Here is a 20,788-nt window from a genome sequence, read left to right as displayed (position 1 = left end):
TTTCATCTTTATTTGCTGCACACAGCCAGGAGCAGAGGCTCTCCCCCTCACTACTCCAAACATGACAAAAGCGTTTGAAGCTGGACCAAAACATCAGGATTTCACCATCAGAACACACATCCCATAGAAATCCATCTGCCTAGGATTGCTGACACGGCATAGTCACTGTCAGTCCCGCCGTTACGTCGATTTGGTCCGAGATGGACGAGCTGCTCTCAGTCTGGCTGGGACGCAACAAACCCGCTCCAGGTCAGCTCTACGACAACACGCTTACAGAAATGATAACCACGGGAACTCGTGTGTAATGACTTAAATGTGATCCCACAGCCAGCCGTACAAATGGCAGACTGCTCCATAACCTCACAAACATGGCCCTACAGAACATTACTAACAGCAACGCTTCGTGAAAAGTATTAAAGCACGATCAAAAATCATTTAAATAAACATATTGCTGTATAACTCAGAAGGTTTCAGGTGTCACCACAACATTAGTCTCATTATCACTCAACATCATGCTAGACTTTTATAATATTATTAGAATTTATTGTATAATAATATTTATGATTATTGCTTAGAAGAAAATTATTAACAAAAACACTCATTTCCTCTGGACTATCACAGTATTTTTAAAATTGAATTTGAAGCTTTTTTTCTTTTTTTTTTTTTACCCCAAATGAATAAAAACAGGAAAATGAAAGACTTCCATCATTCAGTAACAAACTAGGTGTGTAGGTGAGAGCCGGTCCCGGGACAGTTACCTAGCTCCTTGTAGAGCCCAGTAGAAATGCCTGCCAACAGGGACAAGGTGATCAGGTCTCCCAGACTAGCTGCGATGGGCGTGGCCACATTGTCAGGGTTGATGCCGACTTTTCTGGATGCGACGATCACACCGATCATTATGAGACCTGCAGGGTTAAAATCAGAACATCTAAGGTGACCTGTTCAGCAGAGAGGGTGTAGTATGCACCATCAGCTGGGCCGGCGGTGCAAGTCTGAGTTTTAAATGGTCAAACGCCCGTAGTCAAGCTAACACTTGTCTTTCTGACCCAGTTCGTCTAAAGCAGGATGACATTAGAACACAAGCAAACTTGTAGATGGAGCTGGAACAGCTGTCCTGAGCCCTCGGCGGCCTTTGAAGCTCCAGGGCAGATCACCAGGGTGGGTTAGCACCAGCATGGTGGATCACAACACTGCTCTAGCTGGTCTACTGGTTAATCAGCTCTTTTACACCAGTAACCATCCAGCTAACTACAAGGCCACTATGGGTAATGTTAACCCTAACCGTGATCAGCCATCACATCTCAAACATAAGCACGTCCACAGAACATTCCCAGTAGCATGCGGTGCCAGGAATAAGAGCTAAAGCGTTGGTAGGTGTGACGGCTCATTCCTAAAGCCCAGTTTACACGTCTCCGTCAGCCAGTCAGCACTCACGTATGGACGGAGACATCTTCCTGGGTGCAGGTCTGGTTGACGACAGTTTACTTACTTCAGCATATAAACACAAATATATTCAAGGAGTGAGTTTCACTGAGCTGGGACTGCCTGATCCGGAGGAATGAAAACTTTTGCTACAAAGAATTCAACAGGGCCGAAGAAGATGGTGTCGTCGGTGCAACGTCTGTCCACTGAGCAGGACAAGGCAGAGGACAGGCGAATATGTGGCTCTTGTTCAGTCTTTGAGGGACATTGATGGTGAAACATACTTCAGATAATTCTTATTGCTCTAGAAGTGGCGTCATCCTGGAAATGGTCATGGCCTCTTGTTGGGCCCACGTGTGCTTTCCATTGCATTCTATAGATTTTTTTAAAAATCGGGCTCAGCTTCATCCGTCTTTGCGAGCCGGTTGGAGAGCCCGAGCATCACGGATAATGGGGCTGTGTGTCTCCGCACCAGTGCAGCTGGAGAAGTATTCACTAGGAATAAGGACGGCGTCACACCACTGAGCAGAGGCTGTCATGCAGAACCGTCTACAAAGTCCCTGGAAACCCTGACAAGCAGCTGTTGACACTACGGACATGACTGAATGTCTGTCTGGCCATCATACCCAGGAGCAGAGAAGCAATGAAGGCAGTGGCCACACTGGAGGCACACAGCAGCACCACGTGGCCCATCCTGAAGTCTCCCTCTGGAAGCCAGCCAAAGATTACAGCAGCAATGGAAGCCAAGAACCCCACAACAGTGGCCTGGACCTGGAAACACACACACACACACACACACACACACACACACACGCACACACACGTCAGAGCTGCCTTCAGTCTGTGTTTCAATAGAATTGATAAATCTGCTCTTTGCATCGACAAACAGTGTTTATGGATCCTGATTAGAGATCAGTAGAGTGTTTACACACCACAACTGTGTTTTAAACAGAGTTTATGAAACAGACTGGTGATACGTAGAAATGTGAATAAGCATAATCCTAAATTTCTTTTCAGTACAGTTGCTAAACTTACACAGAATCATAGCTCTGAGCCATCTATTCCCTTAGCCCTCAGCAGCAATGACTTCATGGGATTTTTTACAAGTAAAATTAATTCTATTAGAAACAAAATCTTTAGCATCCTCCCTAATGCGATTTCTTCTTCCTCAGTAAGTGAGGCAGCATCAGAGGTAACTGTAGAACCTCATCTGTGCTTGAACCGTTTTGATCCAGTTGAGCTTTCAGAGTTATCAAAAATATTAGCTTCATCTAAACCTTCAACTTGCATTTTGGATCCAATCCCAACCAAATTATTTAAAGATGCATTTCCTTTGGTTACTGCCCCCATTCTAGATATAATCAATCTATCCTTAGAAAATGGGTATGTACCACAGGGTTTTAAGGTTGCTGTAATCAAACCTTCACTTACCCCTTTAGGCGCCATAGTTTATTCAGTAAAATGAAATTTTTATATCACTATTTAAGAGCTTGTAGCTTAAATCTGGTTAGAGATAGAGGAATATTGTAATTTAGAAAAATCTTCAGTATGAGCCAAATTTTGTGATAGGAACAAATTCACACACATAATTTGCATATTGTGACGTCATCATGTGGCAGCCATATTGGATAGCATCACATTAGCAGATTTTTTAAAATGTTTTTGTCTTATTTTTTGTGTGTTGTTATTGTTTATGATACATATATACATATTCCTATTTAGACATATATAACTATGTATGTATAAATATATAATATTTATTACTTTATTGGTATTTTGTTATGTTTACTACGTATCAATCAAGAACACTGTTTTTGGTGCTTTAGTGTCATGAACACATTTCACTCATCCCTTCTTTGGTTTATTTGTTTATTATATATATATATATATATATATATATATATATATATATATATATATATATATATATATATATATATATATATATATATATATATATATATATAATCCACAATCTCAGGCTTTTCCACAAGCCCCGTGCAGAACTGAATGAACGCTTTCATTTCTGGGACAGTTACATCGTACCAGTCATTATATCTGGAGCTAGATTTCAGTCCCTCCCTCTCTAAATACTGGTGAGCATATCGGTTAGTTTCAGTTGTGATGAGGGTCCAGAATTCCTCATCCAAAAAAACTGACACAAAATCAATGTGTTCTGAATCTGACAGATCCCTGTCTCCACAGTATCCAGCTGGCTCATCAAAATGCCTGATCCACTTGGAATACTGCTCCTCTTCTCCCAAACTAACCCAGCCATCATCATTTTTATTGTCACTGAGGCTGTGTTGGGCCACCCCCCTGCTAGCAGTAATGTTTTTTCCCATGGTTCCTCCCCCTCCTGCTGCAATTCCCACAGGTTACACCCCCGGGGCTGAATCAATCACCAGCGGAGTTTTCACCGGCCCGATCACCGCCACCACATCCCTCCCCATGGAAGTGACGCGGGACATTGCACAAGGTAAGGGCTGGATGGTCTGCTTGTGTAACCGCGTCATCGCTGACAGACTCCCTGTTGCTGCGCGCTGAAGCCACACTTTCCGTCTCGCTAGAAGACCGCAGGTCATCCTCGGAAAGGAAATATTCTTCCTCCGAATCCAAATCTGCCAGTACTAGACAAAGAGCTTTGTCAGCAATGAACATTCCCCTCAGCATTGTTTTTTTCCTCTACCACTCGCTCGCTCTCACTCGCTCTGACAACCTCCACGACTCTGCGACTGGTGGGCGGGGTTCAAGCTCTAAATACTCCAAAAGTTTGAATAAACACACCCACAAATGCTGCTGGATTGAAGTTACAGGTGTTTGCCACCCCGCAGTGTAATGTATTAACTACATGAGGGCTCATTTCTGCTGCTGTGGCTTATTAAATCCAACATTGATGCTTGTCGCAATTCTGCGACTTTGGCGCTTAAAGGGTTAAGAAGCCTTCTCTGGATCCAGATGACCCAATGAATTATAGACCAATATCTAACCTTCCATTTTTATCCAAAGTCCTGGAGAAAATAGTGGCCATCCAAGTATGTGAGCATTTAAACACTAATGCTCTGTTTGAGGAATTTCAGTCTGGTTTTAGAGAGTATCACAGCACTGAAACTGCATTAGTGAGAGTTACAAATGATATTCTCATGGCCTCAGATAAGAATCTTGTGTCTGTTCTAGTCTTGTTAGATCTCAGTGCTGCCTTTGACACAGTTGATCACAATGTTCTTTTAGAAAGACTTGAACATGTTGTAGGGATCAAAGGAACAACGTTAGGCTGGTTTAAATCCTACCTGTCTGACAGATTTCATTTTGTAAATGTACAAGACAAATCGTCTTCATACTCCAGGGTTACTTGTGGAGTACCACAGGGTTCAGTGCTTGGACCAATTCTTTTTACTATATATATGCTCCCAATTGGTAAAATCATTAGACAGCATGGGATAAACTTCCACTGTTATGCTGACGATACTCAGCTATATTTATCCATTAACCCTGATGAACCTAATCGGTTGGGTAGATTACAGGCTTGTCTTGAGGACATAAAACATTGGATGACTCTAAACTTTTTGCTTTTAAATCAAGACAAGACGGAAGTTCTCATCTTTGGACCAGAAATCCAGAAAAGGAAATTGCTTAGCCAATCGCCTGACCTGAATGGCATTACATTAATCTCTGAGAACAAAGTAAGGAACCTTGGTGTTATCTTTGACCAGGACATGTCATTCAAATCCCAGGTTAAACAGGTTTGTAGGATTTCCTTTTCCCACCTTCGGAATATTGCTAAGATTAGAAGCATACTTTCCAGGAGTGATGCTGAAAAACTAGTTCATGCATTTATTACATCAAGACTGGATTACTGTAATTCATTACTCTCAGGAAGTCCACAGAATGTAGTTAAAAGTCTTCAGCTTGTCCAAAATGCTGCAGCTAGAGTTCTGATGAGAATTAAAAAGAGAGATCATATCTCTCCTGTCTTAGCTTCCCTACATTGGCTACCTGTTAAATTCAGAATAGATTTTAAGATCCTTCTTCTCACATATAAAGCTCTTAATAATCAAGCTCCATCATACATCAGTGATCTGATTGTTCCATATGTTCCTAACCGAGCACTTCGCTCTCAGACTGCAGGTCTACTGGTGGTTCCAAGAAAATCTAAAAATAGGATGGGAGGCTGGGGTCACATTTATCAAACATGGCGTAGAATCCTTACTAAAACCGTACTTAAGCTCAGTAAACAAAAAAAAAAGGTGCTTACTCCAAGCAGGTGTGTGATCTATCAAACATGGAGGACGCACAGCTGCACACAATCTCCGCTTCATAAATCAGAGACTAACGAGAATGTTTCTCAGCTGCATTTTAGTCTCATCCCTCCCTCACCACGCCCACTTACTGCCATAAATAGTCAATGCAAAGTGCCTTGTGGACCTCATGCATATACATAAGCCGGCTTGTTGCAGCATTTCGATCACGACCACAGATCAAGGAAGCGCTATTTCACAAGCAGAAGTTGAGGTACCTGTGGGTGAGATGGAGACATGAAAGGAAGTGCTTTTGCAAAACAAATAAGAGAAAATCCACGGAGTGGCACAGCGTTGCTGAAGCCGTCAATGTTGTGTTCTTCAGAGAGATCTGTGGCGGATATAAAATATGGTCCAATCAGGATTTAATCCCCAGACTCCCGAGTGAAAGTCACACGTGCTAACCAGTTAGCCAAACGGAGATCTCCCCTGTACAAGTAGCCAGGGCGCATGATCAATCGGGTCACAGTGACAGGACACACACTGTCACACACGCATGATGTTCTGTCTCACTCTGTCCCCCTGCTGATATTCTGCATTCTGCGCTTCAGGCTGTGTGTGTGTGCGCGCACACGCGTGTGTGCGTTTGTGTGTGTGTGTGTGTGTGTGTGTGTGTGTGTGCGCGTGTGTGTGTGTGTGTGTGTGCGTGTGGGGGGTCTTGTTCTGTGTGAAAACAAAGCGGTACAAGTGATAATGCTGCAGGATTTCATAATTGTATCTTAGCAGCAGCACTGCAAGTGCTCTCCATGTCCAACACGTGTGTAAGCCAGGTTCTTAGTCAGCTTAAAGTTGTGCACATTTTTCCGCTAAGTTTTCTTTCATGAATCCCAAAGTTTGCGTGGAAAGTTGCTTACGCAGTTTTCCGACCCCGTTTTGTGCGTAAGCAAGCTTGATGAATGAGGCCCCAGATCTTTTAGTTATCAGGCTCCTCTCTTGTGGAACCAGCTCCCAGCTTTAGTCCGTGAGGCAGACACTTTGTCTACTTTTAAGAATAGGCTTAAAACATTTTTATTTGATAGGGTCTATGGTTAAAATCTGATGTTAGCCTAAATCTGGACAAGTGGGGGGAGTAGAGGGAGGTGGAGTGTAAAGACGGCTCTCCCTTGCCCTGCCTCCAACATGCCTCCATCTAAATAGGATAGATTATCCAGAGTTATCTCTGTAGTTATGCTGCTATAGGCTTAGACTGCTGGAGGACACACTGACCACTTTCCACACTCTACTGCTTTCTTCTACTATCTGCTCTTTAACTGTATTATTTCCTGCTATTTCAGCTGTTAACTTTATTTTCTCTCTAAGTGTTTTTCTCCCCAGAAGAAGCTACAACGATGTTCTGCTGAGCTGTGGTGGCCTCATGGAGGGGGCCATCGTCTAGCACACTGCTGCTAACCACTTCAACATTCTCCCTCTCCTGATAATAATTTTTTGCTTTCCTTGACGTTGGATGTGCTACTACTAGTTTATCCGTTTAATTATAGATCCACTAGGATAAATACAATAATAGTGTGTGTGTGTGTGTGTGTGTGTGTGTGTGTGTGTGCTCTGTCTTCTCCATCCCCAGTGAGTCGTGGAGGATGGCTGCTTATACTGAGCCAGGATTCTCTGGAGGTTTCTTCCTGTTAAAAGGGAGTTTTCCTCTCCACTGTCGCTACATGCTTGCTTAGTATGAGGATTGCTGTAAAGACTCTGACACTAGTCAGTGACTCGATGCAACCTGCTGGGTTCCTTATACAGGAAACATTATTTCTGATTGGGTTAATGACCTGACCTGTGTTGGGATGTTTACTGTGTGAAGGTCCTCGAGACGACTCTTGTTGCGACTTGGCGCTTTATAAATAAACTTGAATTGAAAAATGTGTTAAGATGAATGATCTCCCTACTTTGTGATCCTCTACACAAACTCACAAGAAGGGATCATTTCATTGGTCTGGTCCTTTATGGGCTTGTGAGAGTAGAGAATAACCTCATCACTGGGAATCTAACTCCATCATTAAATCTGTCAGTGTTTAAATATCATGACAGATGTTTGCAGATGTGTCTTTTTTATTTGGTTTTGTCCAAGATTTTAAAACAAATCAGCAACTTTGAAAGGGTTTGCAGTCATTCTGAAGCCTGTTACGTATAAATATTTAATAAATTCCCTGTTGTGAACGGTAACTAAACAGTCTCTGTTGCTAGCATCAAAGACACATGATCAAAGGCATCTCTGTAGTTTGTCATCGGCCTTTCATGTGTGGAGGGATTCATTAGCTGAGTGGTACCTGAGAAACGTCCACCAGAGTCTGTTCCATCTAAAGACACTTTTACAAAAGCACAAAGTTTTGGTCTGAAACTTAAAGCTGTTATAGCTAATCTACAAAACAAGCTAGGGTTTGAACACAAACACAGAACTCTCACTCTTGCTCGGGTCTCCTGCCGGAACTGGAGACCCGCAATGTCGAATGAAATGAGAGAGCGCTAAACACCAGTCGCTCTCTTGGGTCCAGATGTCTTTTGTTGTCTGTGACTTCAACGGTGTTTTTCCTTTTGGGACTCTAGTTTGTCCTGAAGCTGAAGCGGTAGCATCCGGCTGTTTCTCCTTCTCTGATGTTACTGAGCAGAGAACCTCTCACACCAGTGCTGTTCTGTTGCTAAATACATGAGCGTGTGATGGCAGCAGGAGCTCAGGAGATAGAGCTGGTTGTCCAGTAATCGGAAGGTTGAAGGTTCAATCCCGGCTCCAACCAGAGAATGCTACTGTTGTGTCCTTGGGCAAGACACTTAACCCGCCTTGCCAGCAGGTGGTGGTCGGAGGGACCGGTGGCGCCTGTGTACGGAGACTCGCCTCTGTCAGTACGCCCTAGGGCAGCTGTGGCTACACTGTAGCTCATCCCCACCAGCGTGTGAATGGCTGTGTTGTGAAGCGCCTTGGGGGGCTGTAGAACCCTAGGTGTTGTACAAATACAGCCCCTTTACCATTTAATGAGTGAAGTGAGGCGGTTCGGTGAGACTGTGTGTGGTTATAGCTACACGATGTTCCAGCGGGATGTGAACGTGTGGACGGCCTTGTGAGCCTTCATGATTTTCCTGTGTGACTCGTTGGTTGTCAGGATAAATATTTACAGTTAAATACATCATTAAGGAGACACACAGCGATGTTTGAGAAGTGAAACAAAGTCTGCAGGATTTACAGAAAGTGTGCAATAACTAGGCAGGCGCATATGTTTGGGCACTGTTGTCATTTTGTTGATTCCAGAACCTTTAGAATGAATTATTGGAACTCAGAATTGGTTTGGTAAGCTCAGTGACCCTTGACCTCCACACACAGGTGAATGCAGTTATGAGAACGTGTATTTAAGAGGCCAGTTGTAAGTTTCCCTCCTCTGTGATTACTCTCTGAGGAGCAGCAACATGAGAACAACTCCCACATGAGCTGAAAACAAAGGTTGTTCTCCATCATGGTTCAGGGTGAAGGACACAGAGAGCTGTCTCAGAGAGGTCACCTGTCTGTTCCCTCGGTTAGGAACATACTGAGGACATGGAAGACCACAGGCTCGGTTCAAGTTAAGTGAAGAATGGTGAGGACAGTCAGTCAACCCACAGAGCAGCACCAAAGACCTTCAACATCATCCTGCTGCAGATGGAGTCACTGTGCATCGTTCAACTATTGGGTGCACTTTACACAAGGAGATGCTGCATGTGAGAGTGATGCAGAGGAGGCCTTTTCTCCACCCACAGCACAAACAGCTGCTGCTAGAGCACAGCTGGACAAGCCAGCTTCATTAATATGGTGCTGTGGACTGCTGAATCTAAAACTGAGGTAATTGGGCAGAACAAAGGGCGTTATGCATGGAGGAACAAGAACGCAGATTCCAAGAAAAACACCTGCTACCTGCAGTAAAACATGGTGGTGGTGCTGTCATGCTGTGGGCTGTGTGGCCAGTGCAGGGACTGGGAATCGTGTTAAAGTTGAGGGACGCATGGATTCCACTCAATATCAGCAGATTCTGGAGACCAATGTCCAGGAATGAACGACAAAGCTGAAGCTGCACCGGGGCTGGAGCTTTCAACAAGACAACGACCCTAAACACTGCTTAAAGTCTACCAAGGCAGAAGAACAAGTAGAATGTTCTGGAAAGTTCACCTCAGTCCCCAGACCTGAATATTATTGAATATCTGTGGCGTGAGTTAAGCCTGATTCATGTTTCTCCGTCAGCTCCACAAGGGACAGACACGCCCGGACAGACGGAGACGTTTTGCTCTCAGACTTCTCCGTCTCCTGGAGAATGTTGCAAAGCAATTCCCCACCAGGACACCAGAGGGCGTAGCGCTGTTCTGTGGTATCCTGTCATGTATCGGTCCAAGATAGTGGGTTTATATTGTGTTTTTTGTATATAAGAGACTTTTTAACACGGACATATTTGTCTCTCATCCTCCTCCACCTCTTCATGCGCTCCCCACCTCTAAACCCACGTTTCCTGTCATTTCTGTCCACAAATAAAATGCTTGCTGCGCATCTTTTCACTCCTCCAGTCACGGGGAATTAAACGTTCATGTTTTTAGAGTTTTTTCGTGAGGTATTCTTCAAGCTTCTCCGTGTCTGCCGCTAGTTATCCTCGGCTCTTTTATGTTTTTGAGGGCGCAATGGCGGCGGTGTAGATGACAGCGGCGTCTTGACCAATCACAAGCTTGCGTTGTCCGTCTCGATGGACAGATGTTTAGAAAAGAGAGCTCGACTCCGTCTGTCCTTGCAGGGCTCTGCAGCACGCCCGCAAGGACGGATAATGGCATTGCGTGTCTCCGCGCTGACGCAGACGCAGAAGCATGACTCAGGCTTTAGAGAGAGCTGTCCATGGTCAGAGGCCATCAGACCTGAATGGAGATGTTTGGTAAAGAAGAATGGTCCAAGGTACCTTCAACCAGAATTCAGACTCTGACTGGAAGCTATAGGAAGTGTTTCTGCAAAAGGAGGATCTACTAAATACTGAGTTCAATTCTTTTGTGGTGGCCAAACATACAGTGGCGGTTTTACCATTAGGCATAGGTTGGGGGCCGCCTGGGGCCCCTTGTGTTGGGGGGCCCCCTAGCTCTGACCGCAGGCACCCCTCTGTTAATGCCACAATATTCTTATTACCAACCTGTCCTCACCGACGGGATTGGACATGCTTCTCATTACCATAATTCCTGAACCGTTCAAGATATCATTAAAATTCCAAAAGTGCTGAAAAGATTAAAAATGGGGCGTTTCGTGCATATACAATACATTACGGTAGCCACCGGGATTCCCTGTCTTGAGCGCAACGAATCACAACACAGATTCAGAGACGTGCTGAGTTTGTCATCCAAAATGCTCCGTTTTATAACTTTTGAATGGCTGATCAGATCCAGGAAATTCCAGCGGTTCCTAAAAGTACATAAAAGCAGCTTTCCAACGATTTTACAGCCATAAAATTAAAAAAATACCAGGCGACCTTGTTATAATTATGGTCATAAGAGGGTTATTAAGACGGCGATGCACAAACAGGAAGTGATTGGTAGTCATTCCACTCCAATCCAGTTGGTGGCGGTAATGCACCAAATTGTTGTTTGCCAAGTGCCATAAGACCACAATAAGAAGAAGAAGAGAGGCGGCAGCGTTCGTAACAAACTCAAAGCGATAGTCAAAACATGAAGCATGACATGAAGTTATCCTAGTGGCTCCAATAAGAGGAAGAAGCAGCTCGCTTCATAAAAGCTTTTATCTTCACGTCTGAAAGTGACGTTGTTTATCGATGTAAACATCAAAAGGAAGCAGAAAGGAAAGACAATGGAAAATGTTTAAAGGGAGGAAAACAGACCAAAATGGAAAATAGAAAAAAACAAAAAAAACAAAGGCAAAAGCACAGAAGCACTGACAGGAAGAAGAAAGCAGAGCAAATATTGAAGGCACTCAAAGGGAAATACAGGAAAAAAGAGGAGGACTAATATAAAGGGATAATAACTCGTGTCAAAAGAGGGGAGAGTTTCGCAAATCCAGTTAAAGGTAAGACTGTCGAACATTTAGTGTAAGGGGCCCCATGTCTGTGTTCACCTTGGGCCCCCAAATAGCTAAATCCGCCCCTGCAAACATATGCACCTGCCTAAGTTAGGCCTAGTCCACACGTAGCCGGGGTTTTTTGAAAACGAATATCCGCCCCTCCAAAAACTTGCATCCACACCACCGCGTTTTAAAAACAAACTCTGTCCACACGTAACCGGATAAATACGTTGTTATGGACATGCCAGACCTGTAGGCGGCAGTACTTCCCCCGTTCTTAACCTCGTCCTTCGTCTGTGGTCTTCCGCAAGGAGCAGTAATTCCGCTTGCAAAAACAAACAAGCAGAAAGCGCTTGGACCATTGATGGATCGGGTAGTGACAGAGCGCAGCTCTGAGGGCGTCCATGATGCCGGCTAGTGTAAACACAGGTCGCACACGTGATGTCAGCATTTTTTGTCGCGGAAAGTGACGTTGCGGACCTTAAAACTCCGGTTTTGTCCGTCCACACGCAGACACCCAAAACGGAGAAAACGCAGATCTTCACTTTGGCCGGAGTTTTTAAAAAGATCCGTTTTCGTGTGAAAAAACTCCGTTTTCGTGTGGACGACAGGCCAAAACGTAGAAAAATATCTACGTTTTTGCAGATCCCCGGCTACGTGTGGACAGGGCCTTAGTTTGAACAATTATTTCACACTTTCTGTCAATCCCATGAACTTTGTTTCACTTCTCAAATATCTCTGTGTGTTTCCTTTATGATGTATTTAACTGAGATTTTTTTACAGTGACAAACGATTATTAAAATCATGAAGATTAACAAGGTTGTCCAAACGTTCCCATCCCGCTGTTAAACATTGTTAAGAGGCATGAAAACAGGTTTTGGTCTAGGTTTGTGCACCAGTGCCATCAGGGGCACACACACTAACCATGTAACTGGAGTTTGTTCAGGGGGTCAAAGACCAGAAACCACGTAGCCACTTTTCTTTACCTGGATGAGAGCCAGATTCCCCATGATCATCTTCCACATGTCCTTGGCAGTGTCCATATGTCCAACATTAGCCTGAAACAGACACAAAACACAAAGCTAGTAATCACCTTACTGTGTGTGTGTGTGTGTGTGTGTGTGTGTTTTAACAGTGGAGATGAGATAAGTGGAGACAGCCACAGCATGACAGATCAGATCGGAGTGTCTTTGTCCAGAAAACTGACTTCTCATTGTTCTCTCGCGATCACGTTGCAATAATGTACACACACACACACACACACACACACACACACACTGATGGTGTCGAGTGTCAAGAGGCTGTGACCACAGAGGACCACTGTGTGTTCAGAGCGGTGATCCGAGCACTCATCCAGTGAGAGGACAAACAGACGGCCTGCTCTTCCGTCCTCTAACCACTGAAACACCTGCACATGTCAGAATTTACAAATGAGTGTAGACTTCCTGTTCCTAACCCTAACCCTCACAGGTAATAGGAAGCTCTGGCAGAAATCATAACAATACTGTTGCAATGACGGAATTTGGAGAAATGCTGTTTAAGAAAAAGTAAGTCAGCTCAATTCCTCTAAAACAACAAGAAGTTCCCACCCATCAGCAGGAAGATGGCTTGGTGACGCTGTTTTGAAAATAAACCTGCAGCCATAGGAAAAGAGGGATTTAATCCATTTGTCCGGATAACAGCTGACGGCCAAGGCCAACAAACGCTCTGTTAACACTTGGGAGTTTAGATGGTATTCACGTGGAATTCTGATGGACATCTCAAGGATTTATGATTTTCCTTTGATCACATGACAGACCTGAGGTGGAACAAAGTTTGTTTCCCTGGTCCCAGTATCAGCCCAAAGACATGATGGGACACAAAAATACAAGTAGTCTCTAAAGTCTATAAAACAAATCCATTTTCTTGTTTTTAATTACATGAAATGTCCATGAGTGACACAGGCAGAGGAACTGGGAAGTCTGAACAGCCTCACAGCGGCAGAGGAAGCTGCCCCTGTTCCTAAAGATATCGATGAACTGTATAAATGAGTGTCTAATACCATTTAATTTATAAAAGCACTTCCAAGTGTACAAAATGAGACTAAAGTTTAAAAGTTACGTCATAAAAACAATTAAAAAAGAATACAACAAGGAACGATTACAAACAAAAACAATCAAAATATTAAAAGTAGTCAGACCACAGATTTAAGAAGGGAAGACCACAGTGAAAGGAGGTGTGACAAACTGTTGATGCTAAGACTCGAAGGCCATGGAGAAGTAACGTGTTTTCAGCCTCGGTTTAAAGACGGGAAGCGAGGGTGCTCATCTAACCGGAAGGGGTAGGGAATTCCAAAGTTTGGGGGCACAGATACAAAAAGCCCGTTCCCCCGCGAGTCCTCAAACATGCCTTAGGGACGGTGAGGACGAGTTGACCTGCAGACCTAAGAGCACAAGAGAGGTGGTAGAAATGGAGGAGGTCGCTCAGATAGGGAGGGGCCTGAAGGGTCACACATTTGAATGCAAGTAGTAGATCCTGAACCGAACGGGCAACCAATGCAGTGTTTTCAGAATGGGTGGGATGCGCTAATAGCGATGTAAACACAAGTAGTCATTATTTTGTGCATCTTATTTCAAATGTAAAAATTCTTCCTAAAACCGTCATTAATGTGTCTCCTTCCAGTTAAAACTCTGCTCTACAGTGAATTTGAATCACCTATTGCTTCTGGCTAACAGCTGACGTCGCCAGTACCGCACTAAACGTCATCAGTCCACTGCAGCCGAGTCGCTGAAGATGTCTGAGGGCTTCTCATTGTCTCACAAACTCAAACAATCCACAGCGGGATGATCATGAAGATAATGGAAGAAGGATGCTTTCAAAACAGCTCTAAAAGTTGGGTCGCACCTTTACCTTTTAGATCACAGAGACGGCGCTTGCCTGACAACAGGAAAAAGGCCTATGACTGACTTGTCTCTCTCCACCACTCTCTGGAGAAAAACCCTCGAATAAAAGCCGACTTCCTGGAGTTTATGGAAAAGATGTTTAAGAAGGCCCATGCCAAAGTGGCTTCGCCACAGGGACCGGGGCAAGAGTGCTGGTGCCTGCCTCTTTTCAATTCAATTCAATTCAATTCAAAAGTACTTTATTACTCCCAGAGGGAAACTGATTGCTGTAGTAGCTCAGAATAATAATAATAATCAAGTCATCAAAGAGGTGTTGTATATTACAATGGCTGTTGGCAGGAAGGATCTCCAGTAGCGGTCAGTGTTGCAGCCAAACTGAAGAAGCCTCTGACTGAAGACACTCTTCCGTTGTCGGACAGTCTTGTGAAGAGAATGCTCAGGGTTGTCCATCATTCTCTTGATTCTCTGGAGAATCCTTCTTTGCATTATCTCCTCCAGTGGTTCCACAGTCGTCCCCAGAACAGAACCAGCCTTTGCTATTAGGCTGTTGAGCCTTTTCAGGTCCCTGCTTCTGATGCTGCTACCCCAACAGACGATGGCTGAAGAGATTACACTCTCAACAACAGACTTGTAGAAGATCTGCAGCATCTTGCTACAGACATTGAAGGACCTAAGCGTCCTCAAGAAGTGCAGTCTGCTGTGTCCCTTCTTGTAAACGGCTTCGCTGTTCTTTCTCCAGTCCAGTCTGTTGTCCAGGTGAACTCCAAGGTGTTTGTATTCCTCAACCACCTCCACTTCTTCTCCCATGATGGAAACAGTGTTTGACTCCACCCTGTTTCTTCTGAAGTCTAAAATCATCTCCTTTGTTTTGTTCACGTTCAAGGTCAGATGATTGTTTCCACACCATGCCACAAAGCGCTCCACCAGCTCTCTGTACTCAGCTTCCTGTCCATCTCTGATACACCCGACAACTGCAGAGTCATCTGAGTATTTCTGTAGATGACAGGTCTCTGACTTGTACTGGAAGTCTGAGATGTACAGGGTGAAAAGGAATGGTGAGAGTACAGTCCCCTGTGGTGCTCCAATGTTACTGATCGCCTGGTTTGATGTGCAGTTCTTCAGCCTCACAAACTGTGGTCTGTTTGTCAGGTAGTCTTTAATCCAGGCGATAGTTGAGGCCCCCACCTGTGTCTTCTGGAGTTTCTGGCAAAGTACATCAGGCTGGATTGTGTTAAATGCACTGGAGAAATCAAAGAACATGACCCTCACACTGCTGCCTGCTTTGTCCAGATGACAGTGGGTTGGTTGAAGCAGCTGGACGATGGCATCTTCAACTCCAACTCCATGGCGATAAGCAAACTGCAGCGGGTCCTGATATGTTCTAGTTTGCTTATTCAGGTGGACCAACAGGTGGGATGTCAGGGCAACCGGTCTGTAGTCATCATTGACTGATGGGTGAGTTTTCTTTGGAACTGGAACAAGGCAGGATGTCTTCCACAGGACTGGAACCTTCTGCTGGGCCAGGCTGAGGTTGAAGAGGTGCTGCAGAATCCCACAGAGCTGCTCTGTGTGTATCATCCTAAGAAGCCGATAAAATCCATGTGGTCTTCGACAGCAGTACATCATGTGAAGGAGTGCTGCTCAATGATGTCTTGCTCACTGGCCTTGACCTTAACAACAGCCTGCTTTGTGTTGTCTTAAGGTCCAGAAAGGAATGAGTAGCGATAGGCGCAGACATCGAGCACATGTTTTATGGGCTTGACACACGGGAGGCGACAAACGACCGCGATCAACTAAATTTGTCGCTGTCGCTGTTATTACCTGACACACGGGAGGCAATCCACGGCAGCAGCCAGCGGCAAAGCCGTCTACGCGTTCTGTTCCGCAGCGAAATCGAAACTTCCGTTGTTCTGATTGGCTGTGTCAGGTTGGAGGGAATTAAGGTTATTTAAGCGGTTCAGAGTTAATAAAGCGGTAGATATGATGTTTCACAAGGTGCTGCTAGAGTTATGTGAAATCTTACTTCTGATTTTACTTTAAAACATAATAATAATCAACTTCTCCTCCATGTTTGCTCGGAGGTGTACGGAGCATCCTGTCCGCTCATTGGTCAGTGAATGAAACCTCCGTTGGTTGGTCCTCGTCCGAGCGACAGCGATGAAAAGTTGAAAATGTTTCAACTTTCTGGGATCGCGTCGCTGGTTCGCCTGTGCACGACACGTGCACGAGCGCAGAATTTCACACGCACGTTTTTCGCGTTTCGCTTGGTAGGAGGGAGACCCGCGATTATTGCTTTGTTGCGCACGTCTCATTGAAAATGAATGGAGGAAAGGCGATGTCGCCTCCCGTGTGTCGAGCCCATTACTGTTTAGTGTTCTGTTGTAAAAGAAGACCACCGCAACTTCTTGTGCTTTCTGTGGTAAAAGAACAATGACCCAACTTCAGACATTGTGGAATACAAAATGCGGGTTCACCTTTTCGGGAACAGCCCTTCACTATCTGTCGCAGTGTACTGTCTATGATGTGCTGCTAGGGAAGCAGAAGCTGACTACGAGGCCAATGCAAGACATTTCCTCAAACGTGAGTTCTATGTTGACAACGCTTTAAAGTCCTTTTCAACTGAGGAAGAAGCCTTCAGTGTCCTTGGACGAGCACAAACAATGCCTGCAGCATCCAACATTAGGCAGCACAAAATCACTTCCAATTGAACTACGGTTGTTGAAGCTTTCCCACCTGAAGATTGTGCCAAGAATTTCAACTGTCTAAGCTTTTTTGTGGAAAACCTGCCTATCCAACGCAGCCTTGGGCTGTCCTGTAACATGTGCACAGACACCTTCATGTTTCAGATCGAAGACGACCAAAAGCCATTTACACACAGGGGCGTACTCTCGACCGTAAATAGCCTCTATGATCCATTGGGGTTCCTTGAGCCAATTACAGTTCATGGAAGACTGATACTCAGGGAACTTACCATGCAAGCAGAGGACTGGGATGCACCTCTTCCCAAAATCAAGGAGGCTCAGTGGACTAGATGGAAACAGTTGCTTCAAGACCTGGAAGGGCTTCAGGTACCGTGCAGCTACACACCCTTCTCTACAGCAGGTGCATCAAAAAAAGAACTCTGTATATTTGCAGGTGCTTCCTTCAAAGTAATAGCGGCCGTAGCTTACATCAAGGTGATGAATCAAGGACAGACTTAGATTGGCTTTATCTTTGGGAAGACAAAATTAACCCCCAACCTAGTTTGACCATTTCAAGACTCGAGCTCTGTGTGACCGTGCTTGCTGTCGAGATCGCTGAAATTAAAGACATGCAACATGGATGCAACATTCAACAACATCATTTACTATACAGACAGCAAGGTTGTGTTGGGATATATACATAACCAGTCAAGAAGATTCCATGAATATGTGCACAACAGGGTCCAGTCGCATCGATTACTGTAATGCCCTCCTCTCTGGTCTCCCTCTAAAATCACTCAACAAGTTACAGTTAGTCCAAAATTCAGCTGCACGGATAATCACCAAGACCTCCACTTTTGATCACATTACCCCTGTTCTGCAACAACTTCACTGGCTCCCTGTCAAATATAGAATTGACTACAAGATACTTCTTCAGGCCTTTAAAGCCATCCATAATCTTGCTCCCCCATATCTTTCTAATCTCCTCCACATTGTCACTCCCACTCGCTCTCTCCGATCATCATCTTCACCTTCCCTGTCTGTTCCTCGCACTCGTCTCAGTACTATGGGAGCCAGAGCTTTCAGCCACTCAGCTCCAAAACTCTGGAACACTCTACCGCCTGACCTCCGCAATATAAACTCCTTCTCAACCTTCAAGTCTCAACTCAAAACTCACATGTTCCACCTGGCTTACTCACTGTAACTGTCCTCCTTCCATCTACTCTTTTCAGTCTATTATCCATTGGACTGCTCCGACTCTACCTCTGGAAATTACTTTTAGCATTTATTTCTTGTTGTTTGTATTGCTTGCTTGTTATATTTTGCCCTGTACAGTGACCTTGAGAGCTTTGAAAGGCGCTTGAAATAAAATGTATTATTATTATTATTATTATTATTATTATTAATCAGTCACCTTGTTCAAGCCAATGGAAGTACATTCCAACATGCCTCAACCCGGCTGATATCGGGTCATGAACTGAAGCACCAGCCTTGATTAACAGCACAATATAGTTCAAAGGACCAGCCTTCCTCTGTGAAACTTCCTTGCATTCACTTGCTGCTCATGAGACGTATGACCTCGTTGAACCAGACACCGACCCTGAAGTATGTTCTTAGGCGGTGACAAGTTGCACTCATGTTACCAAAATTATGAAACACTTTGAGCGTTTCTCTAACTTAAGCCCTCTTCTCACTGCCATTGCACATCTCCTTCACATCGTCCATTCCTTTGCTCACTCTACACAGAATGAGTAGTTGCTTAGGGCCAGAGTTTGTGCTGTGAAAAGTGTTCAGTCTGAGTGCTATGCAGAGGAACTCAAATGTATCAACGCAGAAACCAAACATCTTACCTTCCAGCAGCTTGTGGAAATTGCATCCTATTATGGACAAGGATCAACTTTTAAGAGTTGGAAGCAGGATTGAGCATTCAGATCTGGATATGAATGAGACTCACCCCATCATCATTCCTCACAAGTATCATCTTGCAACCCTGCTAGTGTCTCACTCTCACCAAGCAGTGAAACACCAGGGGGGGATACCTGATCAAGGGTGCCATTCGATCGGCGGGATTCTGAATAGTCGGGGCCAAACACTGCATCAGCAGGCTGCTCCACAAGTGTGCCAATTGTAGCAAGCTGAGAGGAAAGATTGAACATCAGCAAATGGCAGCTCTGCCAGCAGAACAACTACAAGTAGCACCTCCTTCCACCTATGTATGTGTTGATGTCTTCGGCCCATGGGATATAGTCTCACAACGCACACGGGGAATCTCCAACTCCAAACGTTGGGCTGTAATGTTTTCATGCATGTGCTCAAGAGCTGTTCACATCGAGGTGATTGAGACAATGAGTTCAAGCAGTTTTATCAACGCCTTGAGGTTTTTGCTGTCAGAGGTCCTGCGAAGCAGATCCGCTCTGACTGTGGCACCAACTTCGTTGGCACATCACGTGAGCTACAGATGGACATGACAAATGCAGGTGTCAACAGTGTTGAAAAATACCTGGCCTCAGAGCTGTGCCTGGGAGTTTATTCCACCCCTTGCATCTCATTTGGGTGGGTTGTGGGAACGGATGATCGACATTGCTTGCCGCATTTTAGACTGCATGCTTCTCGAGGTTCAGAAGTCTCATCTGACACATGAGGTTTTACATACATGGCTGAAGTGGCTGCCATTATGAATGCCAGACCACTTGTCCCAGTATCCTTGGATCCAGGCTCGCCTCCCATCCTTACCCCGGCTGTGCTATTGATACTCAGTATGGGTTCTGCCCCTCTTCCTGTATTGGATGGTCTTAAGAAATCCAATCTCATTAGGGAGGAGTAGAAGCAAGTTCAAAAGCTAGCAGATGTGTTTAGGAACAAGTGGAAACAGGACTACCTCAAAACACTGCAGCTATGCGTCCATGCCCCCAAGAAGGAGACGTCATCCTCTTGAAAGGCATTCAGGTGAAGAAGAATCTATGACCTATGGGCATTGTTACAAAGGCCTTTCCAGGAGATGATGGCTAAGTCCGCAACATTTAAGTGACAGTTGTTAAAGACAGAAAACGGAAATCTTTTTCTCATCCTGTCACAGCAGTTGTTTTGCTTTTCTCTTCTGGATCGAATTTTATTTTTTAACGTGTTTTTTTTTTTTTATCCATGCGGGGAGTGTTATGTCTTCTATGTTTTTATGTCATTTCAATAGTTTTGTTTCAATTGTTTACTTTGTAATCAGAGCAACAACGTACCAGTGTGTGCCGGTAAAACCGGAAGTGAGACCGCTTAACCGGAAGTAACCATCTTTGACGTGTATAAGCTTTTCCAGTAATTAGCTTCTCAAATGGCCCAGGAACCAGAGAGAAAAGGGGGAAGGGAGAGGGTTAGCAGAGTTAGCTTGTTTCTCTAGGGATCAGGAGCTGTTTGAGAGAGTGGTGGCAGGTGTTAGGACCGAACTTGTTGTCATTTTAGGCTGTCTGCAGGTGTTGTTCAGGTAGTCGGCCGATGGCCTAGATTAGCCCGGTAAGATGG

General features: G+C 44.6%; 1 protein-coding gene across 1 annotated transcript in view; it reads right to left on the bottom strand.

Moving 5' to 3' along the window:
- slc41a1 (solute carrier family 41 member 1) overlaps nucleotides 1-20,788 on the bottom strand; it is a 58,157-nt gene that overhangs the window by 20,158 nt on the left and 17,211 nt on the right. The window contains exons 4-6 of the mRNA XM_015974468.3: nucleotides 12,702-12,773; nucleotides 2,049-2,193; nucleotides 759-905 (exon numbers count right to left, since the gene is read on the bottom strand). Of these exons, the coding sequence (XP_015829954.1) occupies nucleotides 759-905; nucleotides 2,049-2,193; nucleotides 12,702-12,773 (364 nt within the window). The remainder of the gene's footprint in view (nucleotides 1-758; nucleotides 906-2,048; nucleotides 2,194-12,701; nucleotides 12,774-20,788) is intronic.

The sequence above is a fragment of the Nothobranchius furzeri genome, chromosome 3 (assembly GCF_043380555.1).
Source record: "Nothobranchius furzeri strain GRZ-AD chromosome 3, NfurGRZ-RIMD1, whole genome shotgun sequence".
NCBI lineage: Eukaryota > Metazoa > Chordata > Actinopteri > Cyprinodontiformes > Nothobranchiidae > Nothobranchius > Nothobranchius furzeri.
Note: the sequence above shows the minus strand (reverse complement) of the source record. Positions and strands in the feature narration are given on the sequence as shown.